A 22891-nucleotide genomic window follows, 5' to 3' on the forward strand; every position below is an offset into this window, starting at 1 on the left:
AGTAGTGACCATAAGTGCAGGGAGGACAACGCATACAACGAGCAACGATTACAGTAATGAAAGATACCCGATCGAATTCACTTAGAAGCAGAAACAAAACCGACCATGCTGTTCAGGATTGGGGGAAGGAGGAGGAGAAACATAATCCTCATCACGTATCAGGCTATCATCATCTCTTGGAGCACCCGCTGCGGCGTACCGCTATATATGGACGTATGAAATTTAGAATGCGACGAGAAAGGATGAGACGTACATACCAGTCTACCCGGCGCGAGAGGGACATCGACGATGGTCGGCGACACAGGACCTGTGTGAAGGGGCCACCAAGTCGATAGTCGATGTAAGCGGGATTTGAGGATTGGGGAAGTGCTGATGGCAGAGGATTGGGTGGTGCTGGTATGGATCGAGACTAAGAGAGCATAAGTCAAATACACAATGATAGATGTCCCCACTCACGTTCTTGTCTGGTGTCATCCTAAGTGGATGAGGTAAAGGGGATGTAGCAGGGAACTGCAAGGGAAGCGCCGAGTCAAGTGAGAAGAAAGCATGTAAAATAAACATACATCTAGGGGATTACGAGGCTGATCGGCGCAAACCGCATCCATGCGAGAAGAGGAGGAAAAAAGCTTGCGTGGAAAGCGGAGGCGAACATGAGGGTCCTTGGTAGGCAAAGCTTGGGGGATGGGGGACATGACAGGTATTGTCACTGGTTTACGGCGCACGGGACGACGTGTTGCATTAGACTGTAATGAAGGACAGTGTAATGAAGATGAAGGAAAGAGCGGAACCACGTACGTCGAGTAAAACAGAATGGGATAGACGTCCAGATTTACTGGGCTGTAAGAATATTAGCCTATAAGTGATAGATATATAGAGGGAACGCATACACTAGGTTGCAGTTCTTCTGCAAGTTCAATGGTAGTAAGAATATTAGCTGGGATGTTACATATGTAGATCTTGGTGTCACAGAAGGTCGTATAAGCCAGTTGGCAGGAATCAGGCGAGATGACGAGAGTCCTGGGGAATTCGACGTCGAATGAAGCGAGGAGCTGGCGGGACTCGAAGGTCCATAGCTTGATGGTGTTGTCGTAGGAAGAACTGGCGAGGAGAACACAATCAGATGAGAATGCTAGACTAATGATGCGATAAGTGTGTTGGAAAGGAGCCCCGACGGCTTTGAGCGTCGATGCGTCAAACTCGTGGATTGTAGTGAGGTCGTCCTGGAATATGGTTACGATGGTTTCGTGTTTTGTTGTCCATAAGATCGGGAAAGTCGACTCCGAAATGCTAGGGATAGATTTTTGTACAACCAACTTCTGTGCTTGGACGTCCCACACCTGGAGGCAGTGGAAGTGCGCTCGATCTGATATCTGAACCATCGCCAGCTTCCGAGAGTCTTTTGAGAGTCCAAGTTCTCTTAAGCCAGGAATATCATCGCTAAACTTGAATGGACCAGACACGAGTTTGCCCGTGTGCAAGTTCCATATCCGCGCTGTCCCATTGTATGACCCACTCGCTAGCAATGTGCTGTCCGCCGAGATGTCGATGCAGGTGATTCTCCCAGTGTGAAATGTTCTCACGATCCCCGTCTGAACCTCACTGACTTTGAGTTCCTCATTGCTGGCAGTGACAACCCATCGACCATCCCTTGATATCCTCACTGATACTATACCATGCTCGCAAACCTCCCGAGCCTCCTCAATCTCCTTACCATCCCGCAGGTCCCATTGCCGAATGGTCTTATCGCCTGATCCGCTGATCATTTGCTTCCCGTCGGAAAAATAGGAAATGCACGAAATATGTTTGTACTCCTCGGGATCCTGCAAGGAATATTTCCATAGTCCATGTCCCTCCAAGGTCATGACTGGTGTCAGAATTGATTTGTTTTCTGCTGCACCGAGCTGCTTCGAGCTGGAAGCCATCACAGTTGTATTCGTCAAACAGGCTGGCAAGTATGTCGGTTAATGGATATGTTCGCAGGTTGGTCCTCCTTGTGCTCTGTAATGCTAGGCTGACGGTGCGCGGTTTTCAACTCTCACTCGCTCGAGAGCTGCCGCACTTTGCCTGTTCAAATCAATCGTCAGTTCATTCGTGCATGATGCTCATACGAGTTTTGGTCTTACCAGGATCCTGGCAAGGTCAAAGAGCGATGACACGAGGATTTTTTTGAGAGAAAAGAAGAGCGATAATGAGCATATGGGCGCGTTTCATCTCGTTAAATCTTCCAGACGGCTGTGCATTGTATAACATGTCCTCTTTAAACTTCACTGCTAGACGAGGACGAACCTGATCAAAGTCCGTGCGCTCGCGCGCGATATCGGAGGTAGTCAATACCTGTTTTTGTACGACTTGTCTCTCACTCATTCGAGAGCTGCCGCACTTTGCCTACCCAAATCAATCGTAGTTCATAAGTGCATGATGCTCATATGGGTTTTGGTCTTACCAGGATCCTAACAAGGTCGAAGAGCGATGATGAGCATATAGATGTGTTCCATCTATTTAAATCTTCCAGATGGTTGTGCATCATACGGCATGTCCTTTTTAAACTTCGCTGCTAGACGAGGACGAACCTGAACAAAGTTAGTGCACTCGCGCGACATCGGAGGTTAGTTAATACCTTTTTTTGTGCTACTCGTCTCTCTTACTCATCTGAGAGCTGCCGCACTTTGCCTACTCATATCAATCATTAGTTCATTCGTGCGTGATGCTCACATGGGTTTCGGTCTTTCCAAGATGCTAGCAAGCTGAAAAAACCTTGATGAGCATGAAGGCATGTTCCGTCTCTTTAAATCGTATAGACGACTGCGCACCGTACAGCATGTCCTTTTAAACTTCGCTGCTAGACGAGGATGAACCTGATCAAAGTTAGTCACTCGCGTGTGACATCGGAGGTTAGTTGGATGCCTGCTTTTGTATCACTTGTCTTTCTCATCATTCGACAGCTGCCGTACGTTGCCTGCTCAAATAAATCGTCAGTTCATCCATGCGTGATGCTCATATGGTTTTGGTTTTACCAGGATGCTAGCAAAGTCGAAGAGCATATGGGTGCGTTTTATGGCTATATCTTCCGGATGGCTGTGCATCGTCCCTTTTAACTCCGTACTGTTTCTAGATTCAGTCAAATGAAACCTACCTATCCCTTCCTGCCTCTTCCAAGGGCCGTCCAGCCTCGCGACATTCCTAGTCGAAGCGCCAGACTTTTGTACACCAACCGAGTGCCTATTTTGACCCCACATACAGTGCCTCCGAGTCTTCTACGACTCTGATTTTATCCACATCATGAGGTGAACCGTCCCGTCACATCTTTGCGAATAACTTCATTCACTCTTTAGTTGCGATAGTGGTCTACTAGTACGTCCCTTTAGCAGCCGGGTTTCTCTTGGTCATCAAATTTAGGAAAGGGCAACGATCTATGAGAAGGAACTGGTAATGTACACGACGTTTCTGTTCCTGTACTAACTATCGCCCACTCTGTTGTCCACTCTATCACGAAATTGCCGCCCAACATGCGCACTCTCAAGTTAATGGACCTGTGGCTTGACCTCAAAATGTTGTCTGGCTTCAATTCCCTCGCATGGGTCAATCTCACGAATCTCGAGATCCTGGTGGACGCGCTAGATTGCTTCCCCTGCCTGCTCCGCCTGTGTCCTAACCTCTCGTCACTGACGATAGTTGGAATTTTCAGGTCGACAGTCGAGACGCCAGCAAAATCGTTGCACTCCAAACTTCGATCCCTGCGCATATCCGGGAATCTGGATGTGGACTGGATCGGAAGTCTCGGGCTATTCGCTATCATCACGCTGCCCAATCTACGCGCGGTCGAGGTTCGCAATGTAGGTGAATGGCCTCATGATGCGTTCAAGGGGTTTTTGACACGGTCACGGTGTCCCCTGGGGAATCAAAGGGGAATGGCCATGATGTGCACCCGCAGGGCCTCTCTGATCACGTATTAGCTCTACTATTTCGTGTTATAATATTTGTGTATGTGACAAAAGTTCATTATTATTAAAGTCAAGTGCGTTCCACCCCGACCGGTCATCTACTAGTCCAAACCTTGCTCCTCCCACGACGGATAAGCCACGCGATAAGACATTACACCGTATAGTCTGCAGGTGACATGTCGGACATATAAATGTATATGAGGGCATCAGAGCTGTGCATATGTTGGTCGAGATGCCAGAGATGGAGGTGCATGCGCGTGGCAAGGATCGCAAGGATGGATACTTGAAAGCTGTAAGTGTTTGGGTGTTATTAGTATAGTAGGAATTAGCGACAGAAGTTGGAGGTGCATACTTTTGGAGGGTGGTGTAGTATGGGGACTGTGTGTGCGGAACATCAACGACTCGATCATATTGAAGGGTACCAGTTGGTTTACGCACGTTGGGAAATAGCGCTGGCACGAGGATGTTGACGGCCGAGAGAACTTTCGGAACAGTAGTCATCGCCGATGAGTACGGAAACATGAAACATGCAAAGTCTTGACTCACGGAGACCGCATACATAGTAGAATATGTTATGCTTCACCAAGATGGCTTGCAGAGGGCCCTTTGTCGACCACCAGCTCTGTATGGCACGAGTGAGTGTGAGTGTGATCAATACTGGGGCGAGTGTCAGTGAGCACGTGTTTACAATCTATCCAGCAACATACCCAGTTGAAACACAAATAAGAAAATAAACGACATGAAGTACAGAACACTGCTTGACCTCGAGGGGCAGCTAGGGGTGCCCGGGATCGCACTAGTCGTAACTGTGAAAGTGGCAGAGTGAATATGTGCGAGCAGTAGCAGGAGAATGTGAGGTCACAAACCATATGAGGTGGCAATGGTGGCAAAACGAATGCTGACGGATGTCACGATCATAGCCTGGCTGATTCAGTAACCATGAGATTGGATGCATTGAGGGAATGGGACTCACGAAAGCAGTGGACAGCAGGCCTATGAGTACGATCCTATTGTTGTTCCAGAGCGCATATGTTCGAATCATGAAAAAACCTCAATGAAACGGATGAGGAATGCACATATGTTATGTAAGAATAAGCAAATACATTCAGAGCAAATGGCTGATATCTGACTGAGAGCTGTGAGAGGAAGAGTAGCGCTCGACAGGGACCCGTATGGAGCATGTAATGTGCACGTACATGAGTAGACATTGATCAATATCCGACATTTCTGGTGAACTCATGCAGTAAGTATCAGTGTAAGTCCACTGTATATCCACATACATTGGGGTCTTCGATCGCGGCGAAGTTCACTGAAATACAATACGTCAATTGTTGTCAGGAAGATTGTGCTGGACTTCATCGACGCACGACATAGGTACATGGCGATCAGAAAAAAGGGGAGATGTCGTGTGATGATGTAAAGGGCTTTTACTTTGGTCCAGCGCGACCGACGCAGAAATTCCCACTTTGAACAACGTATTGTTAGTATACACACTGAGATTGTCACGGAACGAATCATTACTTCTTGGTGAAGTGCACATGCATAATCATAGGTCTGCATAAACAAGTTTAACGGCAGACGGAAAAAGATCAGGATCAGCTTACCCAGAACGTCGTCATCGACACTAAGCTTTCAAGTTAGAACGAGGAAGAAGCCGTTCAGACAATACGTACTGTATAGGTACTGGTGGAATATGGTATGTTAACTTGCTCTCGTGTTATTAAGAAAGCGACGCACCGCTAATCGCTGCAGACTCGTGGCTGCTGAGATATCGACTGCCGAATACTCCATCTGAATTTGTTCGATAGTAAGTGAAGAAAAGGGATCCGAGCACACATGTCATGCACCTTCTTATCTCTGACTGAGGAACTTGGCACGATCGGGGTGTAAATATTTGGGACAGCATTTGAGCGGCAGGCACCATAGACTCGGAGTAAGTCTGGTTGCGTGGTTAGTACGGTGAACTGATTAGTGAGCACGCACCAGTACATTTGAAGGTACCACAGCGAGAGTCGAACATCTGAGTCCAATAGACTGAGGTGCACTTGCTGACAGAACTATTAGATTGATTTTTAGAGTCCCATAGACTGAAATATTGATTTCTAGAAAGGCGTTGCTCCGGGTGACTAACGAACAAATTGAATCGCCTCAGGCTTAGACTCGGAAGGATCTATGTTTACACAAGGAACGCGTAATTAACCTCTTTTGATCAACTTCGGCCGTGTTAAACGCACGCCTCTTTTGACTGTAATACACGAGTAATCATATTGCGCTGGAGGTGTGTATAAGTTTGAGCACTTGACTTGGCAGAGGTACCTCACCAATCGGTTTTAATCGTTCTATAGTGTTGCTGTACTTGTGTTGGCATCGGAATCAGTACATTACTGCATGCATTAAACGATGACTCGGAACTGTTGACTCGGCCCCTGGATCTAAACAATACCGACAATCTGAGGACAAGTCGACCTTGCATAGATTCATGACCAGTCTGCGACGTACGAGTGAGGCAGACTGATCGATCTCGGAAAAACTTGGCAGGCGAAGCACGGAGTTTGAATTTTAGTTGTGATCGTTCGTCTGACACTAGCCGTTTTGAATTGTCTAGGGTGTGACATGGGTGGACGTTACCCGGATATCCACCCGCGGACGGACACCTTCCTCCATCGTCAACACATCCTGGTCAAGTTTCAACAAGATAGAGGCCAGCTTCGATGGGGCGATAATACTTTTCTTCCGGGAGACAGGGAACGAAAGTGTAGGATAAGACTCCAGTCAGGAAGCGGCCATTCGACCTAGGAAGACAGCGGGAACCTGCTTTCTGCTTTGACGCATGACTCAAGAGAACACGATGACGTCTACTCTCGTTGGCACCCACCTGTTGCTCTTTTGTTCGAAACTCAACCCAGCTATGAAGCCTCCCTCAGTCTCGCATAAATTCAATCTCATCATTCTCTATTCATTGTCTGACAAACCCGACTGCTTGTTAAAAGACCTCACGGCACTCCAGGAGCTAATCAGCCGCTTACCAAACAATGTTTCTCGCGACTCCCGTCCACTCCGCGCAGTTTCAAGCTCACAAAGTCATATCTCTACCTCGAGCTCTGGCTGACCTGATAAATCTCGAAATCCCACACATCGCCCGGACGCAGTCCTCTGCTTGCTGCAGCTATGTCGCAACCTATGCTTGTTAGCAATCTGCCTACAATTCGACGGAACTAGAATCTTTGAACCATTCTTGCACATCCGGATTCGATCCTCACACATCGTTGACTTAGTTGCTCAAACAGACGATCACTGTACTCGACGCTATCATAGTACTGCAATGGACGCTCTCTTCGCAGTTGTGACTACTGCTTCAAGATCTACGACATGACCTTCTAGATATCCAGGCTACTAAGAACTTAACCTGGAGTCTTGGAATAAACTCGGTAGTATTGCTGCAGCTGTATGGAAGTTTCTCCATTTTTGCCACCATTTGATAACACCGCTGAATTACGAGTCATCGGACCCATTAACAGACTTTGTAGAAGATGTAGGTTTAGTGCCAGCGATATTAATTAGTGCCTTCGCTGCATGCAAGCAGCCGCACCATTCGTCATGAACCCCGTCTGATCAAGTTGGCTGCTGCCAGAGAACTTCTCCGCGCGAATTATCTCCACCCGGGAAGCTAAAGCACTAACATATGAAGGCACAGTGGACACTTGGTGGCCATGGATACCCTCTCAAACCAGACCATTTGCCAGTGCCATCGAAACCATCGACCAAATCCAGCCCCATCTGGCCCTTTTTTTGTCATTGTTCGAACTTTGGTGTCGAATGCTACCGCTGGCAGTTGCCGCACCTGTAAACTTTGTAATTTGAATTGGTATGATATGGTACGGTATTTTTAGTAGTTCCCATCCGATGATCATCGATGCAGATATCCATGATATATCACTGGCCCGGGAATTACGGCCTTAAAGCAGCTGAAAGCTCATCGATGGATCATCGCAAACTTCCTCTGACGCTTTAACTTTACTTTTCGCCTTAGCCAACAACATGCAGACAGCCTACTCAAAATTCAATATCTCCGAATCTGTTTTAGATATCATCAGTGCACTACAAAGCATCGTAAGTGCCCAGTTTCTTGGATGAGAATTCGGGTCAGCCGAGAATAACAATCGCCCATTCCAGATCGCACGATCGCAAGTGATCGTATGTCTATTCCCTGGTTTGTTCCGACATATATATCGAGTTACTGACGATGACTACTAGATTCCAGTCCTTGAAACTCCATGATCCAGAATCCCCAATACCGATCGCTCTACCGTCGGGCTCGAAGGCCAGAGCATTATCAACATCATCGCCGAACACCAGCAGCAGTTGGATGCAGTCCTATATGAGATCTCGGGCCTGGAGGCCGTGATGAATAACGTCAAAACTCTTCATCAGCAAGTCGTCGAAAAGAAGGAAAAGATTACGGTGTCGATGAATCTGCACAAGGGACTCGTATCGGCTCTCTGGCGCTTGCCCACGGAAGTCCTATCCCATATATTTAGCTACTGTCTCCCCGAAACCAGATTGTTGTTGTCCCCGTCAACCCTCAAAGCCCCCATGCTGTTAACAAGAATATGCCGACGATGGAGGGAGGTCGCTGTGGGTACGCCCGATTTATGGTGCAGGCTGTATGTGGAAGCCGACGACAGAGACTGGGAGCAGGCATCTTTCTGCTATGATACGTGGCTCAAGCGTTCGCGAGGACGTCCGCTCTCGTTAGCACTCGGGCGCTACCACTCGGCCAAACTACGAAGCCTTCTTCAGCCTTACATCACTCATATCACATCTCTCCGTGTCTCTGTCCACTCCTTCCAGGGCGAATCCACTCAGCTTTTTTTAACAGACCTCCCAGCACTTCAGGAGCTGGCCATACTAGGGATGACAAAATATGATATTCCAACTATTGCACAGTCTATCTCGCGACTGCCGTCCACCATACGCAGTCTCAAGTTCATTGACATGAGGCCGTTCTTCGACATCGAGCCCTTGTCTTCTTTCAGCCCCGTATGGGCCCACTTGACTGATGTCCAGATCGCCGTATGTCACCCGAACGCTGTCCTCCATTTACTCCAGCTATGTCCGAATCTCTCCTCCTTAACCCTCCGCGTAGCATTCGACCAAACAGAACCCTTGGAATCATTCACGCACACTAAATTACAATCCTTGCGCATCCTTTACGACGCATTGCTCACGCGCCCTCTATCTGACCTTCTCAATGCTCTATCGCTCCCCAATTTGCGCACGCTTGAAGCTCGCCGCAATGGTCGCAATGCGTCTTGGCCTCATGAAGATATGAAGGCATTGTTAGCACGGTCAAAGTGTTCCCTGGAGATCCTGACTATCGGCGGTCGAGTGACGATAACAGATGCACAGCGAGCGGAATACGTTATCCTCACTCCTTCCCTCCAAGTAGTAGTGGATCACAGTAGTACATACTTCTGATAGTACCGGGTGGTTACATAATTTTAGAAATAAACTGACCGGCGTAACTTTGGCTGCTTTCAAAGAACTGCGACCTCGCAATGAACGGTACATGTTAGAAACATTAATTGAGGTTGTAAGTTATGTGCGCCAGTAAGAATTGAGTGAGATACTTAGGTCGTGACGATTCATCTGTGAGGGGTAAGCATGAGAACGTCTGGGAAATGGACAGATTGGCGGTATATTCTTCCTAACTAACACATGGAAACTGTACATCACTGGCGGTATTCGGCGTGCTCAAGACCTGTCCTATACCTGTACATAGCTTCTATCGATATTTTCCCAACGTTGACAACGTATGCAACCAGCCCAAGCGCAGTGACGGCTCGGCAGATCACACTTTGAGACGAAAAGCCTGCTATCAACATCGCTGGGGTGAAATCCATGAGGGCCAGGAAAAGTACCAAATGACAGAGCAACACACCAAAAACGAAACAATTCAGGGACCAGAAAATGAAGAACATAGGCGTGACTATTGACAACAGGTAGGACCAGACGAAGTAGCCGCCTTGTTTGAGGTGCTGATCATATTCAGGTCAGCCGGTGTAATCAGCATGACGAGAATACTAGTAAAACCTACTTCTTGAGTCCAGTGCCGATCGGTGTGTAGCCAACGTATCATGCTCGAGCCAGATGTCAACATGGCAAACATGGCAAACATGAGTGATGTAAAGAGTAGACAATAGGGAACGGATGGTGTATAGCCGAAGTATGACGCAGGAAAGACTATAATGACGAAAACACTACTGATAGCGAGGAGGCTTGCCTTTGTGAAAGCATGTCAGCGTTGATTTCAGTTCGTGCGCGCACGGAGTTGGACAACTTACCGTGGTGATAGTGCTGCCCAGGATAGAGCACATTCTGGTCCTAACGGTTTCGAAGGCTCGGTCTGATTGAAACGAATTCCAATGATCATGAAGATTGGGGCATCCAAATGCCAAAAAACAGAGTACCCTCATTACAAGGGACGTGGAACGAAGGGCTTCGGGGAGAGGTTGTTCTTCGGCAGATGCTTTGTCGTCAACAGCGACAAGTAACTAGAAAAATTGGTGTGAGTGAGTCATACGACAAAAATTACTAAGTTGTGAAAGCGTATGTACCTCGGTGAAATCCATAGAATCAGGACTCAGGAGGAATTTGATGCTCACTAAAGACTCCAGTAAGTCTATGCGTGCGGCGACACAGCATTTCGGGTTTCCCACCCTTCCTGCTTCACACTATCACATATAGTACATCATAAAAAAAACAGCAACCGTACATCCCATGTGACAGCCAGTAACAGCCGGTACAAGGTGCACAATTGCTACCATCCCCACAAACACATGACAGACGTGTGTTGAGTTTGTCAGTTTCCATATAAGTCCGTGCATGCAGCGAGGTTTTATGTACGCTTCTACCAGCCTTGTACCAGTTGGTAGACCCTGATAATAAATACATGCCGCTACAACTGTTGTTATAATTGTGCTTCCTGGTGGTCCCTTGCGCAAGTGATGAAATTGATGGATATCTCTACAAGCCTTGTTATGTTTGTGTCAGTCGGCAGACCCTTGTTTGCTTCAAATTCAATGCCGCATACTACTACAAATCTTGCAGCATTCGTGCTTCCTGGCAGTCCCTGGCATGGATGATAAACTTCTATGCAAATTCCTATAATCCTTGTCATGCTTGTATCACTCAGTAGACATACATAATACAACAAATCTTGTGTTTCCTGGTGCTCCCTGGTGCGGGTAATGAATGCCAATAAACTTCTATGCAAATTCCTATAAGGCTTGTCATGCTTGTATCACTCGGTAGACATACATAATACAACAAATCTTGTGTTTCCTGGTGCTCCCTGGTGTGGGTAATGAATACCAATAAACTTCTATGCATATTCAGCCAGTACAATCACTAAAATCGGCCAAAATATATTCCCTTTAGAATCAGCACGGGCATGCCTAGTATATACTAGTCTCGACTTGCAGCCGGGCGTTCAGGGTACACAAAGTTCAAACACTACCCCATATCTCTACCCACTCGCGACCCTGCATACAGCAAGGGTCACCGATCACTGCTAGCAGGACGGGTACTACATGCGGGTACTAGTATCGGACGGTTCAAACCTGTCACGGGCCCGGGTATTTCATAGGCAGCAGAATAAATAGTGGACAATGTACTGTATACTAGTATTTACGAACATGAACCTAATTAATAACTGGAGTTAATCACCGCAACCGTACATGGTTACAGCTAGGCAGTAGCATGGTATGGGTTTGCACAGGTACGGATACTGGTCCATGGGTCCACAGGTATCGGGAGTCAGAACGAGCGAGCAAGAGCAGATGTAAGGACGACCAATGACCAATGAGCAATGAACGACCAATGACCGGTGACCAACGACCAAAGACTCAAGACCAAAGACCAAAGACCAAAGACCAACGACCAATGACCAACGACCAACGACGACCAACGACCAAAGACCAACGACCAACGAAGACCAACGACCAACGACCAATGAAGACCAACGACCAAAGACCAATGACCAACGATGACCAACGACCAACGAGTAGATACAAGGATGAGCGAGAGCGGAGGGAGAGCAGCGAGAGGACAAGTGCAAGTGAATGAAAGCAAGTTCATATAAGAAGAAACACTCACAAGTGAACTTTGTGAGGCACAAATAAGCGGCGGTCACAAAGAGCAAATATTATCCACGGAACCGAGGACAGGCATTTGGCCCAACTCAGACGCCATACCATTAATGTCATGTCCATTTGAATCTGTAAAAAATGAGTTCATAATAGACACATAATCGGTGCCAGTCTGAGTCGACGTCATTGTAAACTAACGGTTATTGAGACTTTACATTCCTGAAAAAGAACGGAGCTACAGATCAGACCCGCAACTCGTTATGCGGATAAGCCATGATGCATGATGACCTAATGGTCAGTCTTGATTCTTCTGTGACCGGAATGCATTAGACTTACATAGTGCGGTTGTATTGTGTGTAATGCCGGTGACCTCGTGAAGCTCAAACAAACAGAGTCGCATGTGAGATGCCAACCCTGCACTACTGTAGATCCGACCATATCATAACCGCATGAAGAACAGAAGTGTCAGCCTGAGTTTCAAGTTAAGCTAAACCAACAGTGGCCTAGTGAGCGATGAAAGGAGATGAGCTTCGATGCGACGTCAAGCCAAGGCTGCAGGTATTTTTTTTAGCAATGGAATTACTCTGCATAGTTCGGCAGGTGACCGGGAGGAACTCACTGAAAATTGTGTTCTAACGCCACAGCGATCCGATATGGAAAATGATGACACGCGGCACCATTCAGTTTATTTGGTTCATGTCTGTGCTGATGCTAGTGAGTTGGAGGACTAAGCCTGCGTGTCCGTGCCATGACTCACTCCGACTCGGAATTGTTCGGGTTTCTGATTATTGGCACGACCTTCATGATTTTCCAATGGCAGTCTACTAGTACATAGTCTTACATCAAAAGCTTTCCATCGAGCTTGAATATACATCGTGATGGTATAGGTTTACAACAGAAGGTATCATAAATGATAAGTTTACTTGGCACTGCCCTCCAGAATGCGATGAATCTTGGACAGCACTTCTGTTTGCCTGTCAATGGCAGCTTCGAGGCATTTCACAACATTAAGTACTGAGGTTTCATGAGTCGTACCTCCATTAAATTAAAAGGGGCTTCCCAACTTCCTACGCTTTGGCGCTTCAAGTGCTGGGACTGATTGAGCGCGTTGGACATTGGTCAGGTTTCGCCCAAAGCGGTGTGGTGTCTACATTCAATATGGCCATTAACAACTGACGTGAAAAATGAAATGATGAGTCCAGCTCACCGTTCCTCCCACGGAGTCAGACTCAGAGGCCATCGTTGACCTCTTGTGCTTCAGGGGCCGAATTTCCGAGTCACTGCTACGGCCTCCAACTTGTGTGGTCAAACTATCGACATCCTGGAACAATAACCATTAGATTTGGGTGTATGATATCTTGAGGTGGCCACTGTACCCGTTCAAGTTCCTGGTGTTTGGATACATCTGCGAGTGCATCTGCGAGTGCAAGTGCAGGTTCAACTTTCGTGCGACGGTAGCACCCGCAACTGTATACGGGGGCGCCTTGGCCATGGGATTGGCCACCGAGGCACGGCTCATAATCATGGCTATGTGGAGTGCTGGGTGTGCTGCTTCCACCTTCACACAACTCCTCAATTCTAGCGACTATGAGGAGAGCTTCAGCTTCGCTTAAGCCAGGTAGGTGTGAGTCCGAGTCAGTACTGGTATAGGGCATGGCGAAATGTGGTCATCCAGGCTCTTGTGACAGAAAGTTGAATCTTGATATGGATTTTCAATGTTCCGTAAAACAAAGTTCTTGAGCTCCGTCTGATCTTTGCCACATACAGCTGGGCTTTAGTAACTTTCCCGATGTGGCACGGGCATCATTAAAAAATGTAGGGTTTGCGAAGGACTGATCACCTGGGTTGCGTGCAGAGCAGCACCACCACCACACCACGCCACACCCAAACTGAGGATGGGCGCGACCCCAGGCAGCTGCAGGAACGAGCCCAAAGATGGAGAAAAAGACCGCAGGAGGATGCGGGACATGTGGTCGACATTGTAGACGGAAAAATGGGGATGGAAGAATATGATGCGGCCCTGTTATGCTCACTAAAGTTGTTGATTGCCTCGCCTGTGATAGTCAGACAGTCAAACAGCGCATTATACATAAGAGACAGAATGAACTCACAAGAACCAGTGAGGGTACCCCGTACTGTGCAGCATACTACTGATCCAACAAATATACGAGAGAGGCCACAGGGGGCCGGTTGACCCATACTGATCCGGCAAACATACGAGAGGGGCCACAGAGGGTTGGTTGACCATGCTGGGTGCATGATGCCCCACATCGGTACCTGGTGCAGGGATCAACAAAGAAGGACCAGCCTTCAGTGAGTCTTCAAAGGCCAGACAGAGACGGGACATACCGATAAGCATGAATGGAGCGCTCATGAGTTTCTCCTGCACGCCCTGGTAATAAGTAGTGAAGTACTATTAGTACAGCTGCCAGATATTGAGTGAAGTGACACTCGAACGCACACTCACCGGTGTTGCCCAATTTTTGTCCGGCCTGTCGAGTCATGCTGATCGTCGGTGGTCCAGGTCCAGGTGCCACGAGCGCGATTGGCAATCGAGCCCAACGAGGAAGGTAGTGATGTGGTTGAACGTTAAGTCATCAATGCATCACATTTGCAGTCTAGCCTCACTAAGTATAGCTGCCGTCGAGGCTCAATGCGAACTCGAAACGACCAAATTTGTTTCAACTCGAAACTCCGATTTGAAACGAGTTCGAGATTTACAATTGACTTGTATACTTTGTGTCAATGGCCTGCGGGTTGATCAATCATCCAGGAAACAAAAGTGAGGCCAGTAACAAATACTCTATTATAACAGTGGCGGATCATACAGTATTCATACAGTTGATTCATCAAATACTATACACCGGCAGTTACGCACCCCTGTACCATGTTTTTGAACAGGCCGTGCAATAATACTTTGGAAAGTCGTCAATTCACATATGCCAATGATCAGAGTAAATACATACTACAATTCAAGGCGAGGTGTGCCAGTTAATTTCCCTTGTTATGTTGTTCAGTGTAAGGCCCATCATTGAGGCGGCGATGTTTGAAGCGGCTGCTCGGCATTGGCGCAGGTGGTAACAAGACGATGAGTTCTCGTAAAACAGCTTCAAAGATGTCACGCCTTGAATTCTTCACGTGGTGATGGCAAAAAGCCATATGAACTTCAACAAGCGCACCCTTAAGTTTCGCTTCGTACTCGAGTGGTGGGATGAGAACGTGGTTCTGATCATATGCTGGTAATGGGCAAATATTATGCCTGGATGCGACATCCTGTAGATGGCCTTTACATCGGTCGGCAACTGGCCAAGTCGCGATGTCAAATTCGGAGCTTAGGCTGTCTGGGGAGGCTAAAGCGGATACTTAGGTTCATACAACAACAAAGGAATATTCCTGACTCACGAACAGTGGTTGAACTGTTACCATCTTCGCCACTAGTATCACCTTGAGGTTCGTCATTGGCCTATTGTATGATAACATTCAGTATTATTAGAGAAGATTGATGAATCACTAAAACTAACTCACCTCAAAGAGGCGGTGAGTGAGCTTGATTGATCTGCGGCCAATAGCGTCCTGAATAACACTAAGGGTCTCGTAGTATCTTTCCTTTGGAATTAGGTTCTCGAAGGCGCTAAGATTATTGAGCACGGCAGGGAAATCTCGTGACGAGAACTTGAAGGACTTGCTACGACCTGCAACGAGTCGACAGCTCAATTTCAAGTCTGCTAAGCGGCCATGGAAGATATTTGCAGGATTGAAGTTGCCGTCCGGTGTGAAAAAGAAATCGTTACGACTGATTTGGAATACTCCACGGATGATGAACTCTTCGTCATGGTCCAGACCCTTGGTGATGAGGATGTTACCATCCCTTCCACCTGCGAAATACTCGGCACGATAAGCAAGCCTAGGCATTGCAGCATAAAACCCTCCAGGAGATGTCTTCAGCTTGTTGAGTACCGATATATGAGTTTTTGGAGGACTCAGAGTACTGGAGGATAATTTGGCTGGCGGTGTGGTAGTATGTGGCACGTTCATGTTTTGGGTCATGCGGAATGGCTTACGAGTGTAGCCCGGTAGATTATTAATGGGAGAATAAGATGATCCGTGCATGTGTACTGCCAGGGACACGAGTGATGGGACCGAGTGCTGATTATTGCTCGTCATAGTAGGGATTAATGGGAATGGGCACGAGGCTGTGGGTAGTGGTCATAAGACTTGATTTGCATCTGAAATAAAGAAACAATACAAACTAAAATGGAGTACAACACCATTCCTAATTAGATACGGCCTTGCATGGAGAATGGAAATCGATGGAATCTGAAGCTTAAGAGTTGGATGTCCGTCGACATCTTACGAGCATCAACCAAATGGCGCATTCCATTGATACTCCGACGGCTGATGTTGTAATTACTGAATATTGCATAGACTGGCGTGTCGCGCGGCGACACGCCAGTCTATGCAATATTCAGTAATTAGATTTCCATAGTTTTGAATGGATGGCTCACATCCCTTGGTTCTCAGAATGTATTGACACAAAAATGCATTTGCACTGGCACGACAAAAAAAGGGGGCTATATGCCCGTACTAGTAGTATTCTACAAGGTCAGATACTGATTCATTACTATGTGATAGTGTCACTTTGCTCGCCTCTGCAATACCTATAATATCGTGACCCATCGTAACCTGCAGTACACCAGGTCTTAAGACCTCGGGATCAGGCCATAAGTAAGGAATCTCAGGGACACGACATCCAACCTGAACTGAATCGTCGAACCAATGTGGTGTGAGGATGGACATGCGGGTATATGGTGCAAAATACATTGCAGTTTGATACTACGCCATGAGGGATAGTGCAGTGAAAAATGGTCCCATTAGCATTAGATTCACAGTAAATGAAGCAAAGAGAGCAAATACCTTGTCGCTCTGTTCATGCAATGCGAAGAGATGGGTCACGTCGCGAGTAAGGGCTGTTCGCCACTGCCCTCCTAATGAGGTGATACCGGCTGAGAGAACTTCAAGGTCCGGTCTGGAGAGCTTGTGATCAACATTAATGCCATACGATATGACCGAGGACAGTTCACTCACATCAGTGGCGCATGCAACGACACCTGAAAAAATCATTGTTGGATCAGGTGAATAGTACTGCTCACTGAGATATTGTCCGTCAATGCCTTCGTACCAAAGTGAAAAATAGGAGGCTCACAGTTGAAGTTTTCCAAGGACTATACTCTGTCGTACCCACATGTCCGATACTACATGCAGATATCCCTGGGTTTCACTCTGAGTGTGCGATCCAGCAAGTGCAATAAGATGGGTATGCGGTGGTGCATTCATTGCACCGTGGAGATTCAGTAAGGCAGAAAGTTCCTCGTGCCGTTCCACTTGTATTGAAGATGAAAGGACATAACGTACACCATTGAAGAGGGCCATCCTCAAGGTGTATGGTATAGATGTGAGAAGGAGTGCGACACGATAGGTCAATGGAACATTCTTACAGAAACTATGTCACAGTTGGCCGGCACACCCAATGATCCAAGTGGTCACAGTTATGGTGTGGTACGTCACGGCGACTCCGAGAGGAGGTAGGTATCCCTGGCCTTAACAAATTCAACCAGAACCATGTGGCACTAACACACATTAGGCACGAACGAAAAAAATCAAAATGTCAGGGTTAGAAGGCTACATTAAGGTTCTTCAGGCTCACATGGGAGGCGCAATTAGTTGTAACCAGCAGGTATCGGCAAGGCCCCACCGGACAAGTTGAATAAACGCTAATTCAGCCACACAAAAAAATGTGTCAGGCATGTCAGGGTCAGAATTACATAGAGTGAACTTTGAAAAGGCACTCCTGCGCACCAAGAAAAGACCACAAGTTCATTAATTTCCTTCAAACACGCAAGTATACTTCTAAATCCTTTTACATGAAATGCATCTTCTTGGCCAAATTCGCGTGTTTGTCCTTGAAATTCTTCCTCCAGCATTCAAGGTCGAAGAGCGTCATCGTTGCTAGAGATGGTGGCAGCGTCGAAACCCATACATATGGTAGGGTTGAAATGGAACGCGCCACTGTGCGCACCAAAACATTTTGCGGTAGATCCATCCGATTTTCCCGCCCCTTTCTTGTTGACCTTTCCCAGTAGTCGTTTTTGCCGTGCACTCGACCGAGTTCAAGATTGCAGCTCGGATGTTTTTGATTCTGCATGGCATACTAGTACTGTTGGGCGCTGTTTATTGTACACTTGTATTGTACTAATGCATGGCACAAATCCGAAATGAAGTGCAGATGAGTCAGTTGATGGAATGAAGCTTAATGAAGATTAGGGATTGTTCTGAAATCAACATCACCTTGCTTGCAAGGAACCCGTTAATTCTGTGAATCGTCTACAATTACAAACAATGGCATTTTCCGCATGCTTCTCCGTTCGTAACATTTGCTATGATTGTGACCAGTCTCTGTCCTTCCAAAATACCATTTCAACTGCGCTCATTCATGATTACATTCAAAGTAAACTGATTAGAAAGATACGAGAAAATGTGGCACTATCAGTACAGGTATGCTGCAACATGTTAATATTGGATCAGAACGTATATGGGCACATAAACGAGGTTGAATTGGAGTCAGTGGCGTCTTTTTTTCTGGCGGGATGTGCATGTCGGCTGAGCTACTGTTCTTGAAGCTGCATGATGTGCAGACTCGCATCAGCTGTGTACATGATTTGAATGAGGGAGAAATTGAATACCATGCATGATGTTTCCATTGTCATTGCTCTCAGTCGTACCTTGCGAGCCCTGTTCTCCACTATTAGGAGAACACTCATTAGAATCGAAAAAACTGTCCATGTCGTCCTCGCTGTCAAATGCATAAAGTTCTGCCCTAGCCCTGGAGCGGCCACGCTGCACAAGTCCGGGGGTCTCTCTATTCCAAATATGGATTAGCATATAACAAAAAAAATCATGGACGACCTTACAACTTCCAATGGTTAAGTGTTTCTTCCACCCATTGCTTGTTAGTATTTCCTTCCAACATATCGACCACTCGATCATAGAAAAGAACGAGATCAAAATCTTCTATTTGCTGACACCATTGCGTTGCAGAGCTGAGTTGGAAATATGCCTTGCGTCGGTGATCAGTTTAAGTGCATAAATCTTGTGCAAGGCTTACCTGTACAGCTGCGTATGCAATTGCTCGTGGCAGTGGCGACTTCATCCCGTGAATTCTACCTTTTGGAGCCTTAGTACCTTTGTGAGTGTTTGCAGAAATGGCACTGGACGGTCCAGTGAATATGTGACGAAAGACCTGTTCAGGTCATAAAATAGTATCCAATGAATAAGGATAAGAAGGAAGAACATACGCGCTTGAGGTAGTATCCCCGAAGACAACCTTGACTTTTCCTGGTGGGGTCCAACATAGACTCATCGTATAAAAATGTGGGAAGCTTTGCGGCCGTAATCGTAATCTGGCCTTCCTTTACCTTATTCATAAATGACCTATGGCCGGTTACATGTCAGTAAATAAATAATATTAGCACGACTAACGGGGATCATTGTCAAATATGTCCAGCGTCCGCATCGGGCACAGCAGTCGCGCAGTCTGAGGGTGGTTCCATCCACGAACAATTTTCCCATGCTGCTTGAGCAGAGGGGGATTGAACTGGTCGGTTTCAGGGTTCTTGAGCATGTATACTAGTCCTTCTCGCATCAGGCTCCCAGTATCATCAGATCGCGCATCATTTGCAGCAGACGAAAGCTGGTAATTTGTAAGACAAAGAATACAAGAATGACATGCAAAGATTGTGTCACCGCATGAATGAAATTGTCCATGGCCGACGGAAATCTCTCGAATCCCGATATAAGGTCACTGAAGGTCGGTACAAGCTTGACGAGTTCTTTGTAGTGCTTTATGCACAACTCCTTCTGATGACTGCGCAGATAAAATATCAGTATCAGATAGCTTAGGTACAGACTTACTTGTCCAAAGCTTCTTCGGGTTGACCTGAAGTGTCTTCCCGCGATTCAGAAAATTCGGCTTCTATGCCTTCATATAAGACATCCTCGAGCAAAGTAAACGGATCGATTGCAAGAGGAAACCACCGAGCTGCACGCAAGTATAGTTCAATCGGACCATGACTGGTCTGATAATGAGCAACACGTGACGATTTGAAAATTTAAAAGTTACCAGATCTTTCTTTTACGGCCGCTTTTTACACCCAAGTTCAGGTCTTTGAGCAGATCTTCAACGTGGCTTGACGTTTCCGATATGTTGGATGATTCAGGTGGCATAGTGGATTGGATGTAGTATCGATGCAAGACTTGTGAGTGACACTGTCAACCGCACTGGTATTCGCACCGGTATTGTTGAAGTTCAACCTGAACTTGAAGATCCGGACCGAACTAGAAACAGAAGTGTATGACTTTATAACTATATTGGACTGATGGGACTAACCTTGTTATTGAAATGCAGAGATCGATTGGATGATCGGATCACGGTCCAGCTCGAGCGGTCAGGGTATGGCATAATACTAAATTTGTGGCATTGCTGTCAGGCTAAGACTTGGCCGTGGCGAGAGGATATTAAATATTAAGACGAGATACACGGGCTTGGACTTGGCGAGAAGGAAATGATGGTAAATATTAAGATGAGATAGACGAGTTGGAATTGGCGAGAGGGAGATGATGGTAAATATTAAGACGAGATAGACGAGCTTGGACTTGGCGAGAGGAAGATTATGGTAAATATTAAGACGAGACAGACAAGTTGGAATTGGCGAGAGGGAGATGACAGTAAATATTAAGACAAGATAGACGAGCTTGGACTTGGAGGTCAATGCTGCTTATAGACGTCGCATGCTCCAATCTAGCATATGCCGTGCCGCGTCTGGAGTTGTTAGAACTGGCAGGAATTGGGACGGCGATGAAAGACGAGGGGCTTGTGAGGCTTTTGGGAACCAAGCCACTTTCCCGAAAGCTTGATCTTGAGGATAATGAGGAGATCACTGACGCTGTCCTGAGTGCACTGACCAACCAGCATTCAACCACATGACTCACCTGCACGCAGCTCGCCTGTCAAAATGAGCGACCATTGCTGTTGTTGATGATTGATATTGGGAGGCCGTACGAAAATGGATGAGTGATGGAGCCAATGAGACTGAATAGTCAAAGTATGGCACTGGAGAGCCCGTACTGACGAAAACACCACTTGTAGCGAGGAGGACAGTTGCCTTTTTGAAGTATATCAGCGTCGTCTTGAGCTCGCGCGAAATGAACACAGATGTGCAAGAATGTCACCGAAACTGTCAGAATGTGAACGAGAGTGAACATTAATGTCGAAGGACACAATGGACGTGAAATTTGACTCACCGATTCAGAGTAAGCTACATGCACACATTCGAAGGACCAACAAGGTGATGTGCTAGAGTAGGTGATTGACGTAGGATAAGGGTACACTGTCAGTGGCAAAGAACAAGATTAGAATTAAAAAATCATTGCACACCTTAATAAGCAAGATAGTGAGGACGGCGAGCGAGTGAATTGCTGGTGTTGGAGTGGGTAGAACCGGAAGGTTCGCGCAGTGGATAGCAAAAACGAGATTGTGTGCAGGAAACAACGTAACACGACGACGGCGAGCAGGGGCCGGCTGGCGGGATGAGAAGACCGCGAACATGTGAGTGGGCACGTCAGACGAAACATCGTTGACAATTATCGAAAGTTCCTGCGGGAGGACATTGGAAGCAGGTTCAGCTTTGATCCCTGCAAGGACACGGAGCATGCTGAAAAAGGATTCGTTAGATGATCGATCGACTACCAGATGAATCTTGACTTACTCGGGCCCGAGGCATTCTAGTCCATCGCGAATGTAATCAATATGGGTGTGAACAAGTTCAGGTGCCACAGCCTGAAGTGTGGACACCGGGATCTCAGTGGGCTTGGGTCGAGCGAGGAGTCTGGGAAGGGAGATGATCTTAGACACTGTTGTTGAGTCCCCCATCTCGACATCGCGAGAAATAGTGGGGACATCCATCTGCACTGGAGCAAGAGGGCTTTTGGACGGAGTTTGCTCCTTGCGCTTCTTGGCATGCTCAATTGCATGCCTAAGGTAATGGGCTCCGCCTGAAACGAGAGCTCGGCGACGACGAGAGGCACCCTGGATACCGGTGCGAACTTTGGATGGTTTCGCAGTAAGGCGTGTAGCGGGAGGAGTGTTCTCCGAGTCGATGTGACGAACGTAGTTAGCCGTTTGCGAGACCATTGTGGTGTGATAAAGGCGGAAGAACTGAAAATAGCGGCTTAAATGGCAAGGAAGCTTGTACATAAATAAGTAAAACGACGCACCTATAGCTAGTCCTATAGGTTCTGGAAGTTGACAAAGAACCTTTGGCTCCGGATACGTCAGCACTGCACACGCTGGCTAGTGAAGGGCTGAGAGTGTGTGCGGGAGTGTGGCCACGCGAATTTTGAGGCCTGGCCGGTGAATGAGTGGAGAGAAGACAACATGATTGTAGTAGTAAGAAGATAAGATGAATGTAGTTGTAGGGCTCAGAACTCGGATATGTCGACTCGGAACTGGCGTTGTGTCAGCCGCTTGGCTTACATAATCTGGTCGGAGTTTCGAACGTTAATTTCATTCATGACCGAGCGCATACCCTTCCTCTCAACGTCCATCGCTGCCCGGCAACTGACTTGTCCCCCGATTGTCCATTTCCTGACATTCTCCACGGTTTAACTGGGCTATTCTTTCTGTTCACTTTACCTCTCCATCTCTCTTTTTGGTTGGCCGGCCAATAGGTAAGCTTTAGTCCATCT

At 47.0% G+C, this 22891-nt stretch overlaps 8 protein-coding genes across 8 annotated transcripts; 3 read left to right on the plus strand and 5 right to left on the minus strand.

Annotated features, from left to right (window-relative positions):
- Positions 1-81: 81 nt before the first annotated feature.
- HD556DRAFT_1312063 (uncharacterized protein) lies at positions 82-692 on the minus strand (the record flags this gene model as incomplete). Its single annotated transcript, XM_041300616.1, has 4 exons — positions 82-201; positions 254-409; positions 457-510; positions 564-692. 4 exons carry the CDS (start codon positions 690-692, stop codon positions 82-84), a joined length of 459 nt encoding a protein of 152 aa, XP_041155716.1.
- HD556DRAFT_860996 (WD40-repeat-containing domain protein) lies at positions 597-2001 on the minus strand. Its single transcript, XM_041311857.1, has 2 exons — positions 888-2001; positions 597-837 (listed from the first exon to the last, which is right to left on the minus strand). Exons 1-2 carry the CDS (start codon positions 1920-1922, stop codon positions 739-741), a joined length of 1134 nt encoding a protein of 377 aa, XP_041155717.1. The 5' UTR covers positions 1923-2001; the 3' UTR covers positions 597-738.
- HD556DRAFT_1403788 (uncharacterized protein) lies at positions 1802-2833 on the plus strand. The gene is made up of 6 exons (XM_041303896.1): positions 1802-2064; positions 2124-2232; positions 2287-2385; positions 2444-2570; positions 2618-2754; positions 2811-2833. Exons 1-4 carry the CDS (start codon positions 1955-1957, stop codon positions 2471-2473), a joined length of 348 nt encoding a protein of 115 aa, XP_041155718.1. The 5' UTR covers positions 1802-1954; the 3' UTR covers positions 2474-2570; positions 2618-2754; positions 2811-2833.
- Positions 2834-3506: 673 nt separating this feature from the next.
- On the plus strand, positions 3507-3953 carry HD556DRAFT_1447883 (uncharacterized protein; the record flags this gene model as incomplete). The annotated part of the gene is made up of 1 exon (XM_041307356.1): positions 3507-3953. One exon carries the CDS (start codon positions 3507-3509, stop codon positions 3951-3953), a length of 447 nt encoding a protein of 148 aa, XP_041155719.1.
- Positions 3954-4022: 69 nt separating this feature from the next.
- Positions 4023-5967, minus strand: HD556DRAFT_860766 (uncharacterized protein). The gene is made up of 15 exons (XM_041311856.1): positions 5679-5967; positions 5615-5624; positions 5546-5565; positions 5463-5495; positions 5309-5405; positions 5222-5250; positions 5138-5168; positions 5045-5077; positions 4915-4991; positions 4808-4862; positions 4649-4747; positions 4488-4598; positions 4380-4423; positions 4294-4319; positions 4023-4231 (listed from the first exon to the last, which is right to left on the minus strand). The coding sequence occupies exons 1-15, from the start codon at positions 5730-5732 to the stop codon at positions 4093-4095; spliced, it is 858 nt and encodes a 285-aa protein (XP_041155720.1). The 5' UTR covers positions 5733-5967; the 3' UTR covers positions 4023-4092.
- Positions 5968-8264: 2297 nt separating this feature from the next.
- HD556DRAFT_1245124 (uncharacterized protein) lies at positions 8265-9419 on the plus strand (the record flags this gene model as incomplete). The annotated part of the gene is made up of 1 exon (XM_041298508.1): positions 8265-9419. A coding segment is annotated over one exon (1155 nt), but the record flags the coding sequence as incomplete, so codon positions are not given.
- A 112-nt stretch (positions 9420-9531) lies between these two features.
- Positions 9532-10805, minus strand: HD556DRAFT_1403817 (uncharacterized protein). The gene is made up of 4 exons (XM_041303897.1): positions 10559-10805; positions 10286-10495; positions 10039-10224; positions 9532-9979 (listed from the first exon to the last, which is right to left on the minus strand). Exons 1-4 carry the CDS (start codon positions 10571-10573, stop codon positions 9674-9676), a joined length of 717 nt encoding a protein of 238 aa, XP_041155722.1. The 5' UTR covers positions 10574-10805; the 3' UTR covers positions 9532-9673.
- Positions 10806-13010: 2205 nt separating this feature from the next.
- HD556DRAFT_1447887 (uncharacterized protein) lies at positions 13011-14465 on the minus strand (the record flags this gene model as incomplete). Its single annotated transcript, XM_041307357.1, has 7 exons — positions 13011-13105; positions 13163-13238; positions 13299-13412; positions 13468-13676; positions 13857-14145; positions 14203-14238; positions 14310-14465. The coding sequence occupies 7 exons, from the start codon at positions 14463-14465 to the stop codon at positions 13011-13013; spliced, it is 975 nt and encodes a 324-aa protein (XP_041155723.1).
- Positions 14466-22891: the final 8426 nt, after the last annotated feature.

Source organism: Suillus plorans, assembly GCF_016647745.1.
Source record: "Suillus plorans strain S12 chromosome Unknown HD556scaffold_68, whole genome shotgun sequence".
Lineage (NCBI taxonomy): Eukaryota > Fungi > Basidiomycota > Agaricomycetes > Boletales > Suillaceae > Suillus > Suillus plorans.